Here is a 19,245-nt window from a genome sequence, read left to right as displayed (position 1 = left end):
TTTCGACAGGTGTCTGCCTTTCCAAATCATGTCCAATCAATTAAATTTACCACAGGTGGACTCCAATCAAGTTCATCTACATCTCAAAGATGATCAAGAAAAATGACAGCCACCTTAACTAGATTTCAGGTTTTAAAACAAAGGTATATATATTTTTTTAGTTTTCCCTTTTACTTAATTTTCAAAAAAATCTAAACTTTTATTTTTGACGTGTCATTATGGGGTATTAAGTGGAAAATGTTCTGGGCAATTTTAGCAACTGCAACATCAAATACAAAAAAGTGAAATGGTTTGAATGCATTTCATGTATAACAGTTTTTTGTGATTACTTAGGATCTTGATTCTCCAGTGTTTACATGACGTAAAAAAGCTGGTTATTGCAGCCACACAGACAAATCTGAGTTTTATTTGAAGGTTTACATTACAGTATTCAGCTCAGGATGTTAGATTTAAATCACATGTGGATGAGTTAATTCCTCAACCAGGTCTCGTGGTATACAAAGACAAGTTGTGATGTTGAGTTTTCCCAAACTTAGTCCAAAGTACTGACAGGTAAACATCAACATCATGTGCTGGTAGGTTTCTGCTGCTTCAGGATGAAGCGCGACTCCTCTCACGTAGTCATATAAAACCAAATCAATCGTTACAATGCCATAATATTGTCCAGCATATCTACAAAAGTCCACTGTCCTTCTCAGCCTCTTACTCCTGTGATGCTGCCATCTTGGCACGGTGTTTGCCTGTCAACTCCTTGGGCAGCGGCGTGGTGCCAGGACACGGCACCTGGCCCTCCACCTCACAGATACACTCCCTCAGACAGTACTTCTCTGGCCCAAAGTTGGCAGGGTTGGAGGCCTGCATCTTGGCTTGAGCCTCAGCTTGTAACACTTCTCTGTGGAGAGAGAATGGAATCAGGGTCCTGGTATTGTGCGTGCTGGCTGAATGTCACAACAACAACAGAGCCATCCTCACTATTAGTAAAACCTGTGCTTTTCCTGCAATGTCAGAATTTCTAAACTTCTTTAATCCAAACAACGGTACTGGACAGGCTGGTGTGATGCAGTTCTCTGCAGTTATTTATAATATCAGCTTGCAGTTAAAAGTGTAATATTTGAATTGTAAATAAACAAAAATTAATGAACTGAAAAACTGAAACTCTTCATTTATAAAAGTATTCAGCTACTTAATTCAGTGATTTGTAGAGGCTCTTCTAGTAACAGAGCCTAAAGTCTTCATGGGTCAATGTTTTCAAGCTTAACACATCTGGAGTTGGGAAGTTTATTCTGTTCTACCTGGATGATCGTCTAGCAGGGGTGTCGAACTCCGGTCCTCGAGGGCCGCAATCCTGCATGTTTTAGATGTTTCCCTATTCCAACACACCTGATTCAAATGATCAGGATCGTTATCAGGCTTCTGCAGAGCTTGATGATGAGCTGATCATTTGAATCATGTGTGTTGGAAGAGGGAAACATATAAAACATGCAGGATTGCGGCCCTCGAGGACCAGAGTTCGACACCCCTGAAAGCTACATCAGACTGGATGGAAAGCGTCTGTGGGGTTCAAGTCAGGGCTTAAATTGATCGACCTCTCGTCACAGTTTTACCACGGAGGTCTGTAGAGAGCTACTTGGACTTTTTTCTTGTTTTTTGTGCTGATATACAGTGTGAACTGTGGGACCTTATCTGCACAGGTGTGTGCTTCTCTGAACTAAGGCCAATTCATTCAATTTGCCACAGGCGGACTGCAAAAAAAGTTCGGGACACATCAGTGCTAATTACAGCAAACAAGATGCACCTGAACCCAATTTGGAGCCAGCGCAAAGGGCCTCAATACCTTTCTCATTTCAGCTTTTGATTTGAAATAAATCTGCAAAAAATTCTAGAAGCTTAATGTTGATGTTGTGCTGTATTATAATGGAATGTTGGTTGTAGGTTGATGTCAGTTTTATCTGTTCAAAAATTAAAGCTAAATCACTATAAAGTGTGCAAAAACTAAAGATGGAATGCTTTCTAAAGCGACTGGTAACAGACATGCAAGTGTCATGAAATATAGTCCACACTTAGAAATATTTCTTAATATCTTACTCTGATTTGCCCAAAATCTTCTGAACATGTTGTGATATTTGTTTATAGTCCTTCCCTTCCACGTCTACCAGCACTTGCTCCCCATCATCTGGACAAAGAGACAAGAGACAGGTGAAAGCCTGATACAATATTATGCATTAATAACAGTACAGTGCGAACAAGATGTAAGGCTACACACCCAGGTAGAACTTCAAGAACGGTGACGGTGTCATGTTTTTGAACATCATTATTTGGACCCATGGGTTTTTGTACTGAATCTGAGGAATATTGAAGAATACAAACTTCCTGCAAAACAGAGGGGAAGAGAGAAGTTCACAGTTCAGCAACAGTTTTACATTAAAGCTTCAAAATCAAACTTACACAGTAAACTTTTAAAAAGCTGACTTTACCACAAATGGTGCATGATTTTGATGAAAGTTCTGAATATTTAGGTTTCCCTGTCTCCATCATGCTGCAATACTTTTTTATTCTCCATAAAAAAAAAGAGCAAAACTTACACTTGTATACATGCTAACTTAAGTTATAAACTTTCTTTGGTTATTTGATCCAATCAAGGAAAATGAAAAATCATGTCAATGGAGTGAATCTTCTGCAAAAAGTATGTACATAAATTCTTGTTGTCCTAACGTGAAATACTAATTCGCTTCTAAGTCCTCAAGGAAACATATATGAACACATCTGCTACCTGTAAAAATTTAAAATTTAATGTATTGGCTTTAAATGTTCTTTTAAACTTATTATGTGTTATTTTGGGAAGAAACGGGTGCTGGTAGAAAACAGTCTAGTAACATCTTTGCAGTATTTTGGTTTTATTTATGTGCTTTAAGGCATGAATAAAGTTGTGACGACTAGACAACAAAAAAAGACTGTGGGATGGAGGGTTGCTAAAATAACTAGCTTATCAGCTATTGTGAACATAGATTTGTCACTTGTGCATTCTTATGCATTTTGTAAACATCAGTAAAACTCCCAAAGTGCGTCTTCAATGACAGGAAACTAAACATCACTGTGTTTGGAGTTTTGCGGACAAAACAAGCAATTTGAGGATGTAAAAAAGGGGAATTGTAGAGGAGCTCTTTCATTATTTTTCCACACAGAATAATTTATTGTGCTAATCAGTATTATGATTGGAATTATCTGTTAGTTGTCCTCTGGTTTGCTGTCACAGTATTGAACGTTGGTTACATACACTTGATGTATTACTGTATAAACTGGCATGTTTATACATGTGCAACAACACTAATGTGCTGCAAATGACAGCCTTGTCTTTAGGATCAAATTAATGCTAGTGGGTCTCAGCATGCTGATTTTATTCTATCTGTCAACTTGTCTATAGCATTATATTAATTTAAATCAGTCTGGGTGTAAAATCTGTCGGGACATCTCCGTGTGTTGTGTCTTGCTACACCGTTAGCCGTTAGCTCTGACCTTGCTCCATCGCTGAGCTTTCCGTGCGTGTTGTAATTCACCGTCATGATCTTCACTCTGTTTTTAAAGATGATGTCGCCCTTCTGGAGGTACTCCAGAGTCCTCCTGATCGGAAACCTCCCTTTCATAGGCATTCTGAACCTTTTATTATTGACAAAACACCATCTGATACCTGTCCCGAGCGCCTGAAGTCACACAAGCACACGGTGAAAGACGCGTTTTGATGACGTTTCATTTCATTGGCACCGGGCGACCGAGAAGCGACGGAAGTTGTAATTTTTTGTTTTGGGTTTTGTTTTTTTTTTAACCGGAACTTTGCGCTTGTTCCTTATTATTGTAAGACCAAGACCTAACAGAGAAGTGTGATAACCACTATATAGAAAAGTAGAAAACATATTTGCAAAGAAGAATATAGTTTGAAAACGATTCTAACTGAGAACGAATATTAAAATCCCACATTCAGATAAATATTTATTACATTTTACTTTTTTGTTTTCTGAATCAGAGTTAAGTGTCACAAATAAATGTTTGGAATTCGTCAAACTTTTTTTTCTTTTTTGCTTTGACATCATCTTATAAATAAGGTCTTTGTTAAGCATAACACAAAACTTTACATTTTATTGAAATCTGGACTTGTTCAGGGTGCATTAGCACAAAATATTAATATTAGTATTAGTATGAGTAATGTTGCTCTGACTGAATGCTTTAAGTTTCCACATCTCAAATGCTACGTTTACAATTTGGAGCTGACTTTATCACCGGGCATTTGTATTTATTAGTGACGAGACCTCTTTCATCTAACTGATAAGAAAAAATACGTGGTATTGTACATATTGTTACTGATAATACAAGAAATTCAGACAACCCATCAAATGTCACTGGCCCATAGACAGTTCTACTGAGAGAAACACTCTTATTATCAGTCTTCAGCAAAAACGACTTCCATCATGTTATATTTCATGAGTAACTGTTTATTTAGTTTAAAATGTGTGGCTTCAGAGAAGCCAGCCTTAGAGACTGGAATGCTGATACAGGAGCTCAGTCATTAATACATTTGTTTTATATCTTCATCGGTGTGAGGTAGAAATGTAAGGTTGTGACCAACTTCAGCAAAACATGAATGTTTGAATTTCTCAATCTCAATGTTTGAAGAAATACATTTTACATGAGCAGAAAAACAAAGTACATTTACACCGTATAAAATTTTAACCATAGGATACTTAATCCACAAAAAAATAACAAAAAAAGCTCTAATATCCTCTAATGTGGGAGCTGCTCATGGTAAATATCTTAAAGCCACAACATTTAAATGAATATTTTTTCATACAGCATTTAATAAAATGCGCTTAAGCAACTTCTTCATGCACTGCAATGCACTATAAAAATTATAACAATGCTCCTTATTAGGGCAGACAGCGACAAGATTATAAAACCCTGCTTAAAAACAACATGCACTCATTTTAATGAAATTACATGTACAAAGGTCGTTTCACACCAGTGCCTTTACAAACAGTCTGTACGGGTTTTCAACCCAAATATTAGAACTGACATTTATTTCACAAGACATGGTCATTGTTGACTTATTTACATCCCCATTATCATTCATGTTGCTGTAGATGCTTTTTTGAACCATTAGACCAGAGGGTAAGCCCATGCATATCTCCATATTGTCTTCAAGACATCAATGCACTCATGACTGGCTTCCCAGAAAATTCCACTCTTTTGTTAAATCAGGGAAACCTGCCCAAAAGTACTTTAAGTACACTTAGTATCCAACAAGCAAATTTGTTCACAACAAATAAAAGTTTACAGAAAACATACAAAACACAAAGTTTAGTCAGCATGAATGCAGTGGAATGCCACGAAAGCTGATTGATGTGCACCAGAATACAAAAGCAAACAGTACAAGTACAAAAACAGTAGCATAGCTACACATAAGTTAAATTTCTGAACCCAAATCTTTAAGATAATTGCATTCCTTAAAGGAAATAATTGCCACTGATAAATACACACAGAAAAAGCAAATTAAGAAGCACAGTCATGACACCAATGGGACAGAAGGAAACAACACATAATTGATTGTCATAAAGGGAAAAGTGATGAGGTGATTGCACAGATCATGTTAGCAACATATTCATGATAACCTAGGAATAAGTGTACCACATAAACACACATGCACATAAAAAATCTCTGAGATGTTTTTTAATATAGGAAAAGACACATGGTCAATTGAACCGGTTATTTTGGCTTATGCAATTTTTGCAATTATAAGTTAAAAGTAAAACTGAAAGAATGAAATTAGACATTAGTTGTGTTGTAGTTGAGCTAAGAATGCACTGTGTGCAAGCTCGATGCTATGACAGCCAGGCTATTTAAGTACTTTACAGATAAAGTAATATAGTTGAGGTTTGGTACTTATGCCTGATTGAAGTCATCTTTCCAACTGATTTAATTAACGAACTGTACATAAATGCCAATTGTGTGAAAACTGGAAAAAGAGAAAACATGTTTCATTTTTGTAAAGCACTCACAAAATTCATACTTTGTTAAAACCAAATTTATCAGCACAGTCAGTAAACTTGCAGTTTCTACTGGGTTGATCTTTGCAAATGCAAACTAATTCTTTACATGTTCAGAGTAATCAGACTTCTTTCAGTACACAGGTGAGCTTCCTCTTCCACGTGTACTGTTCGTGTTGATATGACTTTTTGATTCTGGACTGTGTTTGTGTATCTCATCTGATATCGGCATCTAAAGCAACTGTTAAACTATGATCAGCATGAGAGTGCATGGTAAGGCTTAGATACATTTACAACATTTTAAAAGGCTTAGGTCAAAAGGTAATGTTATTAGGCTGAAGTGCTATAATGACATTAAAGGAGATGAGCACAGCTGCAGCTGCAGAGGATTCTTTTGTCATTTAGTTCATAGCGTCTGACTGCATCAGCTCCAGAAAACATTCATCCCAGTCATCCTGGCTTTCCAATGCTGTGTTATTTTAGTCTACTATGTATTCCTGAATGTCTTTACCCCATGTATTGTTAGAAAACAAGGGGCTGTTGCAGGATTTTGGACTGCAGTTCAACACTGCATTCCTCGAGAGACAAAGAGTGTACCTGAAGTGGAGACTCACTAATCTTTAAATTGACAGTTCTGGGTGCTGGGAGTGATGGGGTGTCATTCTGTAGAGTCCGAGTCCTGGCTGTTATACTCAGCCGTCTCCATCTTGAGGATGTAGGGAATGATGCTGTCAATAGAGACGTTACCTATTAAGCCAGTGAAGAAGAGCTCCTCTGTGATGCTTGAGTTCATTAGGCGCAGGGCGGGTAGACGAGTCAGGATACGCGTCAGCCTGAGGACACAAACACAACAGTTCCTGCCAAGTTATCTTGACTTCTTGTACCCACTTGCTTATCTGCAAGTAAGATGATGAAGATGTCACATTCTTCAAGAGCCAATTTCCTGTCAATTTACCAGACACTTACAGTATGCCACTGTAACTATCATACACTGCTGCTGTATCTCTGGCAGGCACTGCTGTTCACCAGACCACTGGTGATCCACTTTTATTTTAGTGTCATACGCTGATTCCTCATGTTTCAACTCTGTCTAGTGGCATGTTGCTGCTGTTAAACCACCCATGCGTGACTCCTCTGGTATTAGGGATGTGCAGTGAGGCCAGTTGTTAGATTTATATCTGTATTTGTGAAGGGACCAAAATTATTTGTATTTGTATTCGAATAAAAGTGGAAATAGGCAAAACATCCATCCATCCATTATCTATACACCGCTTAATCCTCACTAGGGTCGTGGGGGGGCTGGAGTCTATCCCAGCTGACTCAAGGCGAAGGCAGGGGACACCCTGAACAGGTCGCCAGCCTATCACAGGGCTGCACTTAAGAGACAGACAACCAAGCACACAGTGCCCCCACCGGGACGTGAACCGGCAACCTTCTTGCTGCGAGGCAACAGTGCTAACCAACTGCGCCGCCTTGCAGCCCCTAGGTGAAACAATCCTTGTTATTAAACTAAGCTAATATAGACTGATGTCCTCCTCCAGGTCAAACAAATTCCAAGGCAAAAGAAGGTAAGTAGCATCATAAACTATCTCAGCTAACAGTTAGGGGGGGGAAGTCATAATTTATACAAAATAGCAGCATAGCAATGCACTACCTTTTCCCTGTATTTTTTTTGCTACTTTTAATTTTGTGCTCTCATTCCTCTCCACTCTTTCACTTTCTTCCTGTCATGTCAGCACAAGTTGCCCAAACAAATATCGTGCCTCTAGTAAAAGCCCACTATTTGTGCTTTGCTAAGCTACCAGTTTCAGATTTGGCTCCACCCTTTCCTGACATTCTCCAATGCGGACAGCTGTATGTCATTATTATGGGCTACACAAAAAAGACAGTTGCCATTTAAAAGCAATATTTCACACATGTAAAGTTTACACTAATGTAAAATTGAGCTAATGCCATTAAGTTATACTGGATGATCCCATCGTTGGCAGCCGTCACTGCTGCTCAGCCAGTGCAGCTAACCATTTGTACTGTGACCAATGGCAACAGCAATTGAAACATTGAACAAAGCTTGGCAAACTGTAATTTGTTTATTAATCTAATGTAATAAGTAGGACGTGTAAGTGGAACGAGCATAGTATTGCCGTGACACAGTACACACACATACGAATCATCATAAGCCAATGAGGGTGGTACGTGACAGCAGTGATGCGATAACAGTTCAATAATTTACATGCTGCAAAGAGTAAACAATGATGATAAAACCCAATCTGCTGGTAGACAGTAGCCACTGGAACAGTTTCATATATCAATAAAAACTGGCGCCTGTGAGAAGTTGTAAAAACACACCACTACAATACCATGCCACGAAAACAAAAGTTGAATACCATCAATCCCTTCTCCATCTTAGCTCTTCTTACACTGTCAACATATAGAGTGTGGTTTTCACATAACCAGTTCCATATTAATTCATACATGACGAGAAAATACTACCATGAAGGTTTTAATGCTTTCAATGGGAAATACATTTCGTTCGCTCATCATACTTGCACAGTGACAGTCGCCACCTTTTTAACTGGGGTGAGTGTTGTATTGCTGGTGTAAAAGTACCTGTAGGTGTCTTCTGGGTAGGTTTTCTGCACGTAGTCCTGCAGCTCCATTAGAGCTTTTTCCTGGAACTTCTCTATCTGCCCGCTGCTGTCCACACCTGGATGATCTAAAGAGTCAAAAACACAACAGTTGGAACTCAACATGTGAATACTGGTCATTTGCCTAAATTTCATTCATTCATGTGTGGAGTTTGTTTTATTTAACTTGTAAGAGCTTGAGTTTCATTATTATTTTGATAATCAGACTCACCAGGGCTGAATAACACTATAGCCTTTAGGTAGGCATATTCGTAACTGTCAGTCTCAAGCCTCGTCATGCTGTTGCAGAACTCCTGGAACTTCCAGATATGCTCCATCACCTGCTTCACTCTCTCTCCTGACAGCTTGTCTGAGATGGAAGAAAACAGACAATCTGATGTATCAATAATCGCGGTTTACTTTCGAGTTGTTTAAACTTTATCTAACAAAGGAAGTCACTCTGAGATGCAACAAAAATGATAATTAAAGGATGCAATTCTCCATGAGTGTTAGTCAGTGGCAGACTGAGTCTTTTTTTTCCCAAATGTAGCTGAGCACACATTAAGCATGCAAGATCACAGTTTTACATCAAAATTAAATATGTGGTACTCGAGCTGTCGATTATGACACATGGACAAAATTATAAAACAGATCAAGTTTAATCACAATCTGATCAATAATGTCAACAATGACACTGTGGTTTGGCAAATAAATGGAGCAATGCCTTCTTCAGATTTTACAATGTGAGAAATGAACTCACTCCTCTAGTCTTAAAGGAGCTTTCCAGTGTATTTCAACCTGGCACACTTCCCATTACTGTGGTTACTGTGGCACTAAGATTAATGCCAACGTTGCACTCTGCACCTCCACTATAAAGATTCAGAGAAGAAAAAAGGAGTTGTACAAAACAGTAGTTTTACCCAAATCTGTACAGCAGAGGTGGAAAGTGCAAAGTATATCCCACAGAGCCGCAGTAGCTAGTTTTTATGGGAAGTATGCCCAGTTTAAATGAACTAGATTGTTAACAATTTGGGAAGAAAATAAAAATCACATTTCTTTACTCCTGTTTATATGTGTGTGTCCTACTGTGAAATGATGACGAGGTCTGTGGTCCATACCATCCTGGATGCTGCTCTGAAGGTGGTTGATGATGGCAGCGAGGATGGTTGACAGGTTCATCACATGAGCGCACTGAGCAAGACCCAGAGTGAACAGCTCGTTCCAGCAGGCTCGCACCAAACTGGTGTTCGCCTCCTGACTGAGAAATACAGAGACGAATACAAATGTGACCGTATCGACTGACAGTATTGCACTCCATTCCTGCATTGCTTGCAAAGCTTAATATTGTAAATAACTACGAGCTAACAGTGTTATTTTCTAACAACAAAATCTGAGTGTTCATGTGTCAAATGCTGTCTCACCCAAGAGCTGAGAAGGCAGGGATGGAACGTGCCCAGTGCATCGAGAGGAAGAGAAGTCTGGATGCCGACTCGCAGATGTAGTGTACATTCAGATATTCAGGCATTGGACTGGGCATCGTCAGCTAGAAAAAATAAGCCAAGAAGGACTATTTAAGAACTACCAACCACTACAAACAAATGAATGTCAAACACACACAAATAGGCTTATTTGAAGCAACCCAGTATTGAAATGGTTAAGACAAATTCCACAAAACAACAATATCCACAAACTGACTTCCTGCCAGGGGGATATTTGTTACAGGTCATACTTCTTTCCACCTCTCTTTCAACATTTCCTGTCTGTATCTCTACAAGCGCATCAAATCATAAGACAATAATGCCAAACATAATCCTAAAAATGTGAATAAAGGCTTTTGCTTCCCTCTGATGTCCTCTGACATTCCAGTGTCCTTCTCTTGTGGACAGTTACAGTCCTTCAAATATCAATTACGCTCAACATGCGTGTTTGCTATTTTTCCAGTCGGTTTATGAGTGGACTCTGCTTACTTTAAAGCCGACATGGCTATCTGTGAGCAGTGGTCCCTCCACCTCGATGATGGGGGTCTCCTGGTCTCGACCAATCAGCTGGATCGTTGTCCCACTGACACACTGTGACTTATCAGCCACATTCTGTCTGACCCCTACGTCTGGTGGGTTGAAGACCTTGGCCAGGGTGTCAAAGGCACTGTGTGCAACACATGGACAGACAGCCAGACAGACACACAACAATTTTACATTAAATAACATGAAATTCCCTGCAACATAAATACAAATATGTTTCCTTCTTTTATACGTAACATTTTACATTTACCAGAGTCATGACAAAAAGATAACGCTACTTTTAGTCATTTTGTTAATTATTCTTCCAGCCTTTTCTTGGTTTGTTGTAGTCTACAGTAGTTTTGAGAAAGTTTTGTTACATATACATGATTAGGAATCATAATGACAAAATTTTAGCCTGTAAATTCAAATGAAAAAACCAAGTGATTTAATTAAAAATACTAAATAATCCAGGAAATACTATCTAAAATGAAAAGAAGAGAGTAAGGTTAGTGGGAATATCATTATCAGCCGTATTATAATCGAAAACACTGGCTGACTTTGGCTTCTAAACTTATTTTTTGTTACAAAATTATACAGCAAATATTCCACTTAAAAACAAAAGTAAGAAGACAACCTTTATGGGAGTCCTTGTTTTATCTATCATTTTGACTTTTTCCCATCTGTAGAGACAAATATGGTCCATTTTAAGAGGCCACTGGCTTGAAATATGAGACCAAATCTGACAAAAACAAAGCGTCATGGAGGCACTGTTACAGTGAATGATGGAACATCTCTCACAAACACACTCCCCTCCTCTCTGTACACTGTTGACTAACCGTGTTATCTCGCTGGCAGACTCCTCGTGTTGGCTGTCTGAGGTATCACCATTGTTCAGGTTTTCTTTTAGTGAGTCACTCAGATTGGCCAATGATGTCACCACATTAGCTAGCGTCCCCAAATCACTCTGCCCAGAATCCATCTGAAAACGAATGAGACAGTGTAGATTATTTTCATCATTATCATACAGGTCAGTTAAAGCGAGATACACTATAGACACAAAATAGAGTGTCTTGTACAGATACTGGAGTCCACACTCATTTATCGTAAATTCCGGACTATTAAGCACACCTTAATATAAGCCGCACCCACTATCTTTAATAAGAAAACAAGTGTTGTGTGTATATATATCTATATATAGGCTGCACTTGTCTATAAGCTGCAAGTGTCCACGTTGTAGGCTGGTTAAACAAATAAAAAATAGTCGCCTACCAGGGAAAATCATTGATCGCTATCTTCATCTTCCTCCTGCGCACTAAAACCACTAAAGTTGTCTTCTTCAGTGTCGGAATTGAACATTACTTCATCACACACTTCCTCAGGCTCTCTTTCGTTCTCAATGTCACTTTCATCTCGAGGCAAATTCGTAAAACTCGTAAAAATCCATAAATTACGCGCATCATTGTTTAAGCTGCAGTGTTTAAAGCGTGTGACAAAAATAGCAGTTTATAGTCCGGAATTTACTGTATACTATGCAAAATTCTGAATGGGAAGCTTTACAAAAAGGAGGAGAGGGAGACAGCAGCAGAACACGAGGATGATTTATTTAGTGATGCACTGGTCCATTATCAAATGTACCTTTGAGTCAGTTGCAAGCAGCAAAGTTCCATCACTCTGGATGACCGGCTGCTGGATGTTAACCAGCATCCCCTGGTCGAGTAGGCTGGATCTACACATGACACAGAGCCTCATCAAAACATATTCACTTAAGACAACATTGAAAGCTTAAATACGTAACAACTCAAAAGCGCTCTGGCCTGTCATTTACACGTGTGATTTCCACGAACCTGGAGCCATCGGTCTCTGTGTCGGAGATAAAGGTTGGTGTGGCGATGAGAGGACTGTTCAGGTCCTTGCGAATGTAGATCTTTTGGGTGGAGGCAGCGCAGTTGGCATGCTTCTCTCTGGGCACTATATCAATGGGCTTTCTCTCACTCTGGACAGCTGAGGATTAACAGCAAGCAGTCTGTATTAACAATTGTCCAATGCATTTAAATGAATGGTCATAATGTCACAATCTTCTACGCGTTTCTGCAGGCAAGTGCAGAAGAGCACGCTAGTAGGAATTCAGTGCTTTACTGAAGAACACATCAGTGCTGCTTCAGACACAAGGTCCTTTTGGTTTAAATAGTTAGAATTCTTGAAATTTCTGCCTGAGGACTTGAACCATAGACTGCATAACAAAATGGACACAGCCACAGTGACATTATGCAGTGGTTTGTTGACTTACGCTTGAAGTCTGCCATCTTGATTTTCTTTTAAATTGGATAAGTGAGGGGTGGATCTAAGTGAGACACTACAGACACCTATACAGTAGCAACTTGTCAGTCACAAGGCAGCAACACCTAAATCATACTCTGCTTTGTCATCTATTTTATCCTAAATGTGATCCAAATTTAAGTCATACTGTACTGAAGACTTGAAACTAGCAGTTTAAACTATAAAGTCATCAGAAAAATGTTTAATGAGTTAATCAATCAAGTGACAAGCAGGGTCATTTTCTCATAGACTTTAATACAAACAGGCTTCTTTTTGCAACCAGAGGAGTCGCGCCCTGTTTGCCAGTAGTATAAATGCAGGTTTCAGGCACTTGTGCACTGGCTTCAGTTTTCAGGCCTCAGAGCTACATTCATCTTTTATACACAGTCTACGGCTTGAATCTACGGTGTTTGGGGTTAGAGAGGAGCTTGCTGTCTCTCCACTCTAAAGATGAATAATCAGAATTTCTGCAGTAAGTTTGTCAAAATAATACAGAATGCAATTTAATGCATTAACAGGTATACAAAACAACTAAAGTCAGAAAACTTAGAGGACCAATAATGTGAATAATTCTATATTTAGGACATTATTTTCTTTTTCTACATTCATATCACATTTTTTCAGCTACGTAGAATTCCTAGTAATATAACTGATCACTAATCCATCCTTTCTGTGACGGATGAATGACCTGATCAATTCATTGACCTAAATTCATTTAAGTTCTTACTAAAACCGATACTGACACCATTATGAGAAGATTCATTTTGTAGCTACTGGAGCTACATCGCTAGCTTTAGCTAAATGTAGCGATGGTGTTTGCTAAACAGCCTGCAGGGCAATTAACATCAGTCTCACTTGTCTTTGTAAATTAAATTTAAGACTTTTTCCTCACGGATATTGACAATACATGACTAGTTTTTCAGTGGACCTGTATTTTTGGACTGTGTCGTGCGTGGATACAAACTCACACTCAGTCTTCATCCCCATCTTAAGGCATTTCCTCAGTCGACAGAACTGGCAGCGATTGCGGTGGTGCTTGTTGATGACACAGTCCTGCTTGCTGCGGCAGCTGTAGGTCAGATTCTTCCTCACACTCCGCTTGAAGAAACCTTTACATCCTTCGCAACTGACTGCTCCGTAGTGACGCCCTAAATGCAGACAAAAGCAGTCAAAAGGTGTCCGAGTCCCCTGTGTACATGTAGGAGAGACTGCTGACATTGTAAAACTAAAAGTGCTGTTGGACTGGGCATCAGGAAGGATTCGTCAAAGCACATTCAAAGCATCACATGTGTAGGTCACGCAAGTGCGAGCTGGAGTACCTGAAGCCTTGTCCCCGCACACCACACAGTACTCCACCGGCTGTGGTCGGCTCAAATCCCCTGACTGTCCTAACAACCGTTCCATTGACACGGGATCTGTGACAATCTGAAAGGCAAAGTCAAAAACATGCCAGTAGTCTTGTGTTTCACCTTAACATGTTGTGAATAGTAGAAAGCAGAATATTGCCAGTAGTATTACCAAGGTATGTGGTGTGTGGTGATATTGTGAGGGAATTATACCTGTATCCTTCCTGGCATCAGGCTGTCTGCAGCAGTGAAGATGAGCTGCTTAGTGTTGTGACTGTCTGGTGAGGCCAGGATAACCTTGCCTGCCCCTGAGCTGTCAGCCGTAGTCAGAATGAACTGCTGCTTGGGAGCACTGGACGGGTTCATCGCTGTCACTATCTGGATCTTCTGACCTGTCTGCTGGTCGGTTACAATCTGAGGGTGTTAGAGATGGAGGAGGATGACAGAAAGAGAGGGAGGTGAAAATGAACATGCACCAATAGGGTCGGAGTAAAGAGGAGAAGAGAGTGATGATGAAGGTGGAAGAGCTAAGTCACACGTTGTAGCATCAACTTGTTCATTGCTGCTGCTAAAAGGGGATAATATCAACAGGTAGTGGCAGTGTCACATTCTCTGAGGTTCAAGAAGTTACCTGTATTCGCTGCGGTGTTGTGGCAGGCTCAGTGGAGATGACCTGAAAGCGCTGTGGAGACTCAGTCATTACTGAGTCTGATGGAGAGGATGGCGCCTAACGAGGTTAAACACATGCAAAGGATCAATGAATAAGTCTGCAACACAAATATATTCAAACAAAAACATTTGAGTATGTGTGTAACATAGAAATATTGTTATACAGTGTGATACACTCACGTAAATGCAAATGATCTCTAACAGAACCCCAAGCTTAACATAATAGCATCATGGCATTTTTTGTTAGACAACTTTCACATCGGTTATGTGGAACAATTGCTAGCAAATCATGAAACTCTACTGGTGCACACTCACCTCTGCCTCATGCTCAGAGTCCATTTTCTGCTGAGAGAGCAGATTCAGGTTGGTCGTCATGATGATGTAAGGTCATTAGTGAGGTCTGTATGGAAGGATGCCAGAGACATTTATCAACGACAAAGGTGTCAACTGTCGCAGAGGAGCAGGTCAACACTAGAACATATTTTTAGATACAACGGTGCTGGTGGATCACAGAAAATGCATAATAATAGGAAGTGACAGGATTATCTTTCATGAAAGTTAATTTCCGCTTGTTGATTTTGTCTGATTTGTGTGACTTGGCAGCAGAAGCATGGCAGTTTCTCATTACATTGTTTTGATCAGTTATGAGAAACATATGACTAGCTTTGAGACATAAACACCAAAGTTGTGTTTCCATTTAGGGAAACCCACAGTCATGCTCCAAAAAGCACTGACTTGACAACTCATAAAATTGTCACAATCCCATCCTGGTGACTTTAAAGGAAATGCAAACAGACACACACACACACACACACACACACTGTACAAATTTACTTCATTTCATATGAACATCCCTGCTTCACACCTGCGTTTTCCACTTCCATTGCCTCTCTCTGTGACCTTACACTGATTATAAAATATGGGGTGAGTGAAAACTCTGTCACTGCATTTTAAATGATGCCGATCCATTCTGAAGCAAATTATTCCCAATTAAAAGCACAAAGCCTCATAACTGAAACTGTGTTAACCACACTGAGATACTAATATCATTTAAACAACAGCAGCAGCAACAGCAGCAATAGTTCCTTATTTTGTCATAAGAGTGTGTAGACAGCAAAACAGCAGTTTCTTTTCTGTCATCTACTGGGGCACATACTTGTTGCATCACTATGAGTGCAATGCATGCAATGTTTCCAAGCTTTTAGTCTGTATGAGTGAAGATGAGGGTGACTTTTGGTGTGTCAAGAATATTGTGAGCAGAAAACTAGAAATCTGAGTGTTCGCACTTTTTAATATGATGCTTTGCAAACCACACTTTGTGACATAATATGATGTAACTGATATTTGTGCTAAAGTCAAGAAACTTAACGAAAGGAACCAGAAATCAAGAGTGATTTGAAGCTGTGCCTTTCACAGTCAGACACACTTGAAAGAAGTGCTTAAAGAAAAACTGCCATGAAGTGGGTGAACAGAGAGCGTCATACAAAATTACACAATCTAACATAGACAAAAACAGGACTATGGACATCTCCCCTATACATTAAATTGATATTTAAAAACCTGTGTGCCAAATCCGATTACATTTTCAATCTTCCGTGGTGGGATAAAGTAAATCAAATCTATTCTTCACATCATCATTGCATTTGACACTTTTGTCATTGTTGATTTGGTGTTCTACTGTGATCTTGACAGCCTCAGTGAACTCTGACAGACGTGCCTGCAGTGCTCCACAGACTACAGGGAGAAGTACACAGCTTCTTATTGTTTACAGATTGGTCTAACAGTATGTCCATCACTACTTCAGTTCCCAAACGCATCACAACACAGAACAAAATGGAGAATCTGGCAGCCAGCCAAAAACACCGGAGACGAATCCTTATGATAAATATATTTCAGCAATTTTCTTTCCAGACAGCAAAGTGGGTGACTGCATATAATCTAACGACAAATGTAAAAATGCCGCTGTGATGAATTAAGACACACTAATCACAATCCACTCCTGTCCCCGGGATGGCAAAGGTAAAAGGGTCGAGTTCATCTGCAGCAACTGTAGCTTTGCAGTGTTAGCTGTTCCAGCTAGCTTCATGCAAGTAAACGTAACGGGGGCTGCAGTATGAGCCGACAGTGCCCATGTCTCCCTCCGGATCTGACATTTTAGCATGCAGGGATTAGTTCAGGCTAAGTCGACAGCGGTGTCACGTATTAACAGTTAGTTTATCTGTCTGTCAGACTGCGCCGAGCGCGCAACGGTCCATGCCCGGATCCTGAGCTGCCGGAGACGGGCAGGAAGGGAGCTCCGCATCGGCTAGCTAGCAGGCTAGCCGGGCGATTAGCTGCGCGCTTTTATGATCCGGTATCTCAGACAGCTTTCTTGTGTTTTCAGTCCGGGACCGGGACTTACCTCCGGGAAGCGGCGGTCACAGATTTAGGACGCTCTGCTATTTTATAAAATATATGTTTTGGTTTTCTTCTGTTAAAGGTCATAGTTCGTGACCCCGCACCGCAGCGCGCTGATGATGGTTCAGGTTTTTTTTTTTTTTTTTTTTTCCCTCCTTCCTCTCTCGCGTCCCCGCGCGCCTCCAGCACCCCCCACCCTCGGCGCGAGCCAGACAGGGCTGACGTCATTATGTCTGAGTGTCGAGAGACTTTGTTGTCAAGTTGTGTTGTGAAAATTAAACACATTAAACACGGGAAACAAAAGAGTCTAATAACAAGCGTTTAAACAACAACTCAAGGACACCGTGTCTTATTTCCTGCTGTCTTCAGTGCAGACATAAAGGACTCCACAAGCACTGTGTGCAAAGTCAAGCAAATATATTAATCACCAGTAATATAAATACAAATACACTAAATGTAATTAGATTTTTGTACATTATCCTCATCTTACACTTATTTGTTAGATGTTTTTGACAATAGCACCTTGAACAACTGCTTTGTTTATTTCGAAAACCCATTAGTGTTTAAAATCTGTTTTTTACTCAATAAATATAATTCACAAAGCAAACTGGTCATATTCCAGCCCACATTTTTGTCATTTATTTTATTCATGCTTTATAATTGGGCAAATAATTTATAACTGTATACCAAGTTAAGGAAATATGAAAATTACAAATGCTACTAATGTTCAAATAAATGTAATATAATAAATCCTGCCTCTAAAAGTAAATGTGTTGCCTGCTTGTTTTTCATTAGTGTTTACACTTGGCTTAGTGCTCAAGAAATATTGTTCACAGAGCATAAAGGGCCAATTTCCAATTCATATTTTTGTTTTTATTTATTTTTTAATTGTTTTATTTAGGTAATTAATTTACAACTAGCAGCACCACTGTATGTAATAATAAAAACAGAACATATAACATTCAAAGAATAAGAATGAGTCTTGAAGAAATTACATTCCTCTGTATGCTCAGGGTTAGAATTTTTAAAGGTTACTAGAAAGAGGGTAAAAAAAAAAACTCTCATTCTGAGAACAACACAAATATGATATAATTTTTTAGATTCACTTCCTGTGATTTATAAATACTAACAAGACAGGCCTACAACATTCCTACTTTCTATGAGAAAAACACATCATGAGTGTGTTTCAATAGTTTATCTTCCTGTAAATATTTGCCTTAATGTTTTACAACTGATTTATTGATATCTCATATTATTAAGCCTGTTGGTGTCAATGATTGATTAAACAGCAGTACTTAATAATCATGGCTCTTTAATATTATTATTGGCGTCATTGTTATTGCATATTAAACACACACACAAAGGCAGACACTAATCTTTATTTAACCACAAAAAAGGACATTACTGCTCTTGTAAGATTTATTGCCATCACCACAGATAACGCAGATGTTACAAAACACAGACTTAGACATAATTAAATATAAAAAGAAGAATCAGGAAACATATTACTGTACATCAAAAACCTAAAAATAAAAATCTGTAAAATGAATGACACTAATAAATATATCATTATAAGTAATAGAAATGTATTCTAAAGAATAAATACTTAAATGGGATAAATAAATAAACAATACATAATGCAGGTGTTTCACAAATTTAATACAGATAAACTTCCCACTCGAATCTTTTACTTTGCTCCAAAATATTGTTGATATTCAGTTATTTGGTTCACCAATGCATTAGATTTACAGCATTTACACCAAACATAGCTTGCTCTTGGACTTGTGTTCCAGTTACACTATAATAGCATTTCGTAACAGCATCATGATAATCAGCTGGCTAATTGGCCGATTTTCTT

The 19,245-nt window shown here is 39.1% G+C and overlaps 2 protein-coding genes across 3 annotated transcripts; both read right to left on the bottom strand.

Moving 5' to 3' along the window:
* Window positions 1-374: 374 nt before the first annotated feature.
* mrps25 (mitochondrial ribosomal protein S25) lies at window positions 375-3,740 on the bottom strand. Its single transcript, XM_008289525.1, has 4 exons — window positions 3,514-3,740; window positions 2,264-2,370; window positions 2,086-2,173; window positions 375-892 (listed from the first exon to the last, which is right to left on the bottom strand). The coding sequence occupies exons 1-4, from the start codon at window positions 3,645-3,647 to the stop codon at window positions 703-705; spliced, it is 519 nt and encodes a 172-aa protein (XP_008287747.1). The 5' UTR covers window positions 3,648-3,740; the 3' UTR covers window positions 375-702.
* Window positions 3,741-4,463: 723 nt separating this feature from the next.
* nr2c2 (nuclear receptor subfamily 2, group C, member 2) lies at window positions 4,464-17,543 on the bottom strand. Of its 2 annotated transcripts, XM_008289523.1 has the most exons (15): window positions 17,392-17,541; window positions 15,306-15,390; window positions 14,953-15,048; window positions 14,535-14,735; window positions 14,295-14,400; window positions 13,944-14,123; window positions 12,504-12,660; window positions 12,295-12,385; window positions 11,496-11,638; window positions 10,624-10,801; window positions 10,078-10,199; window positions 9,775-9,914; window positions 8,889-9,026; window positions 8,640-8,745; window positions 4,464-6,865 (listed from the first exon to the last, which is right to left on the bottom strand). In XM_008289523.1, the coding sequence occupies exons 2-15, from the start codon at window positions 15,363-15,365 to the stop codon at window positions 6,691-6,693; spliced, it is 1,893 nt and encodes a 630-aa protein (XP_008287745.1). In that variant the 5' UTR covers window positions 15,366-15,390; window positions 17,392-17,541; the 3' UTR covers window positions 4,464-6,690. The 2 variants fall into 2 exon arrangements, with proteins under 2 accessions (XP_008287745.1, XP_008287746.1); XM_008289524.1 differs by lacking the exons at window positions 4,464-6,865; window positions 8,640-8,745 and having other exon boundaries at window positions 8,919-9,026; window positions 9,743-9,914; window positions 17,392-17,543.
* Between the last annotated feature and the right edge of the window lie 1,702 nt (window positions 17,544-19,245).

This window comes from Stegastes partitus, unplaced genomic scaffold (assembly GCF_000690725.1).
Source record: "Stegastes partitus isolate 25-593 unplaced genomic scaffold, Stegastes_partitus-1.0.2 Scaffold620, whole genome shotgun sequence".
NCBI classification, from domain to species: Eukaryota; Metazoa; Chordata; class Actinopteri; family Pomacentridae; genus Stegastes; species Stegastes partitus.
Note: the sequence above shows the minus strand (reverse complement) of the source record. Positions and strands in the feature narration are given on the sequence as shown.

Coding starts and splice junctions, on each gene's coding strand:
- mrps25 (XM_008289525.1), bottom strand. CDS start 3,647: ATGCCTATGAAAGGGAGGTTTCCGATCAGGAGGACTCTGGAGTACCTC. Junction 2,371..3,513: donor AAGCTCAGCGATGGAGCAAG/GTCAGAGCTAAC, acceptor TCTGTTTTGCAG/GAAGTTTGTATTCTTCAATA. Junction 2,174..2,263: donor GTTCTTGAAGTTCTACCTGG/GTGTGTAGCCTT, acceptor CTCTTTGTCCAG/ATGATGGGGAGCAAGTGCTG.
- nr2c2 (XM_008289523.1), bottom strand. CDS start 15,365: ATGACGACCAACCTGAATCTGCTCTCTCAGCAGAAAATGGACTCTGAG. Junction 14,401..14,534: donor TGATGCCAGGAAGGATACAG/GTATAATTCCCT, acceptor TTTGCCTTTCAG/ATTGTCACAGATCCCGTGTC. Junction 14,124..14,294: donor GTGCGGGGACAAGGCTTCAG/GTACTCCAGCTC, acceptor GTCTGCATTTAG/GGCGTCACTACGGAGCAGTC.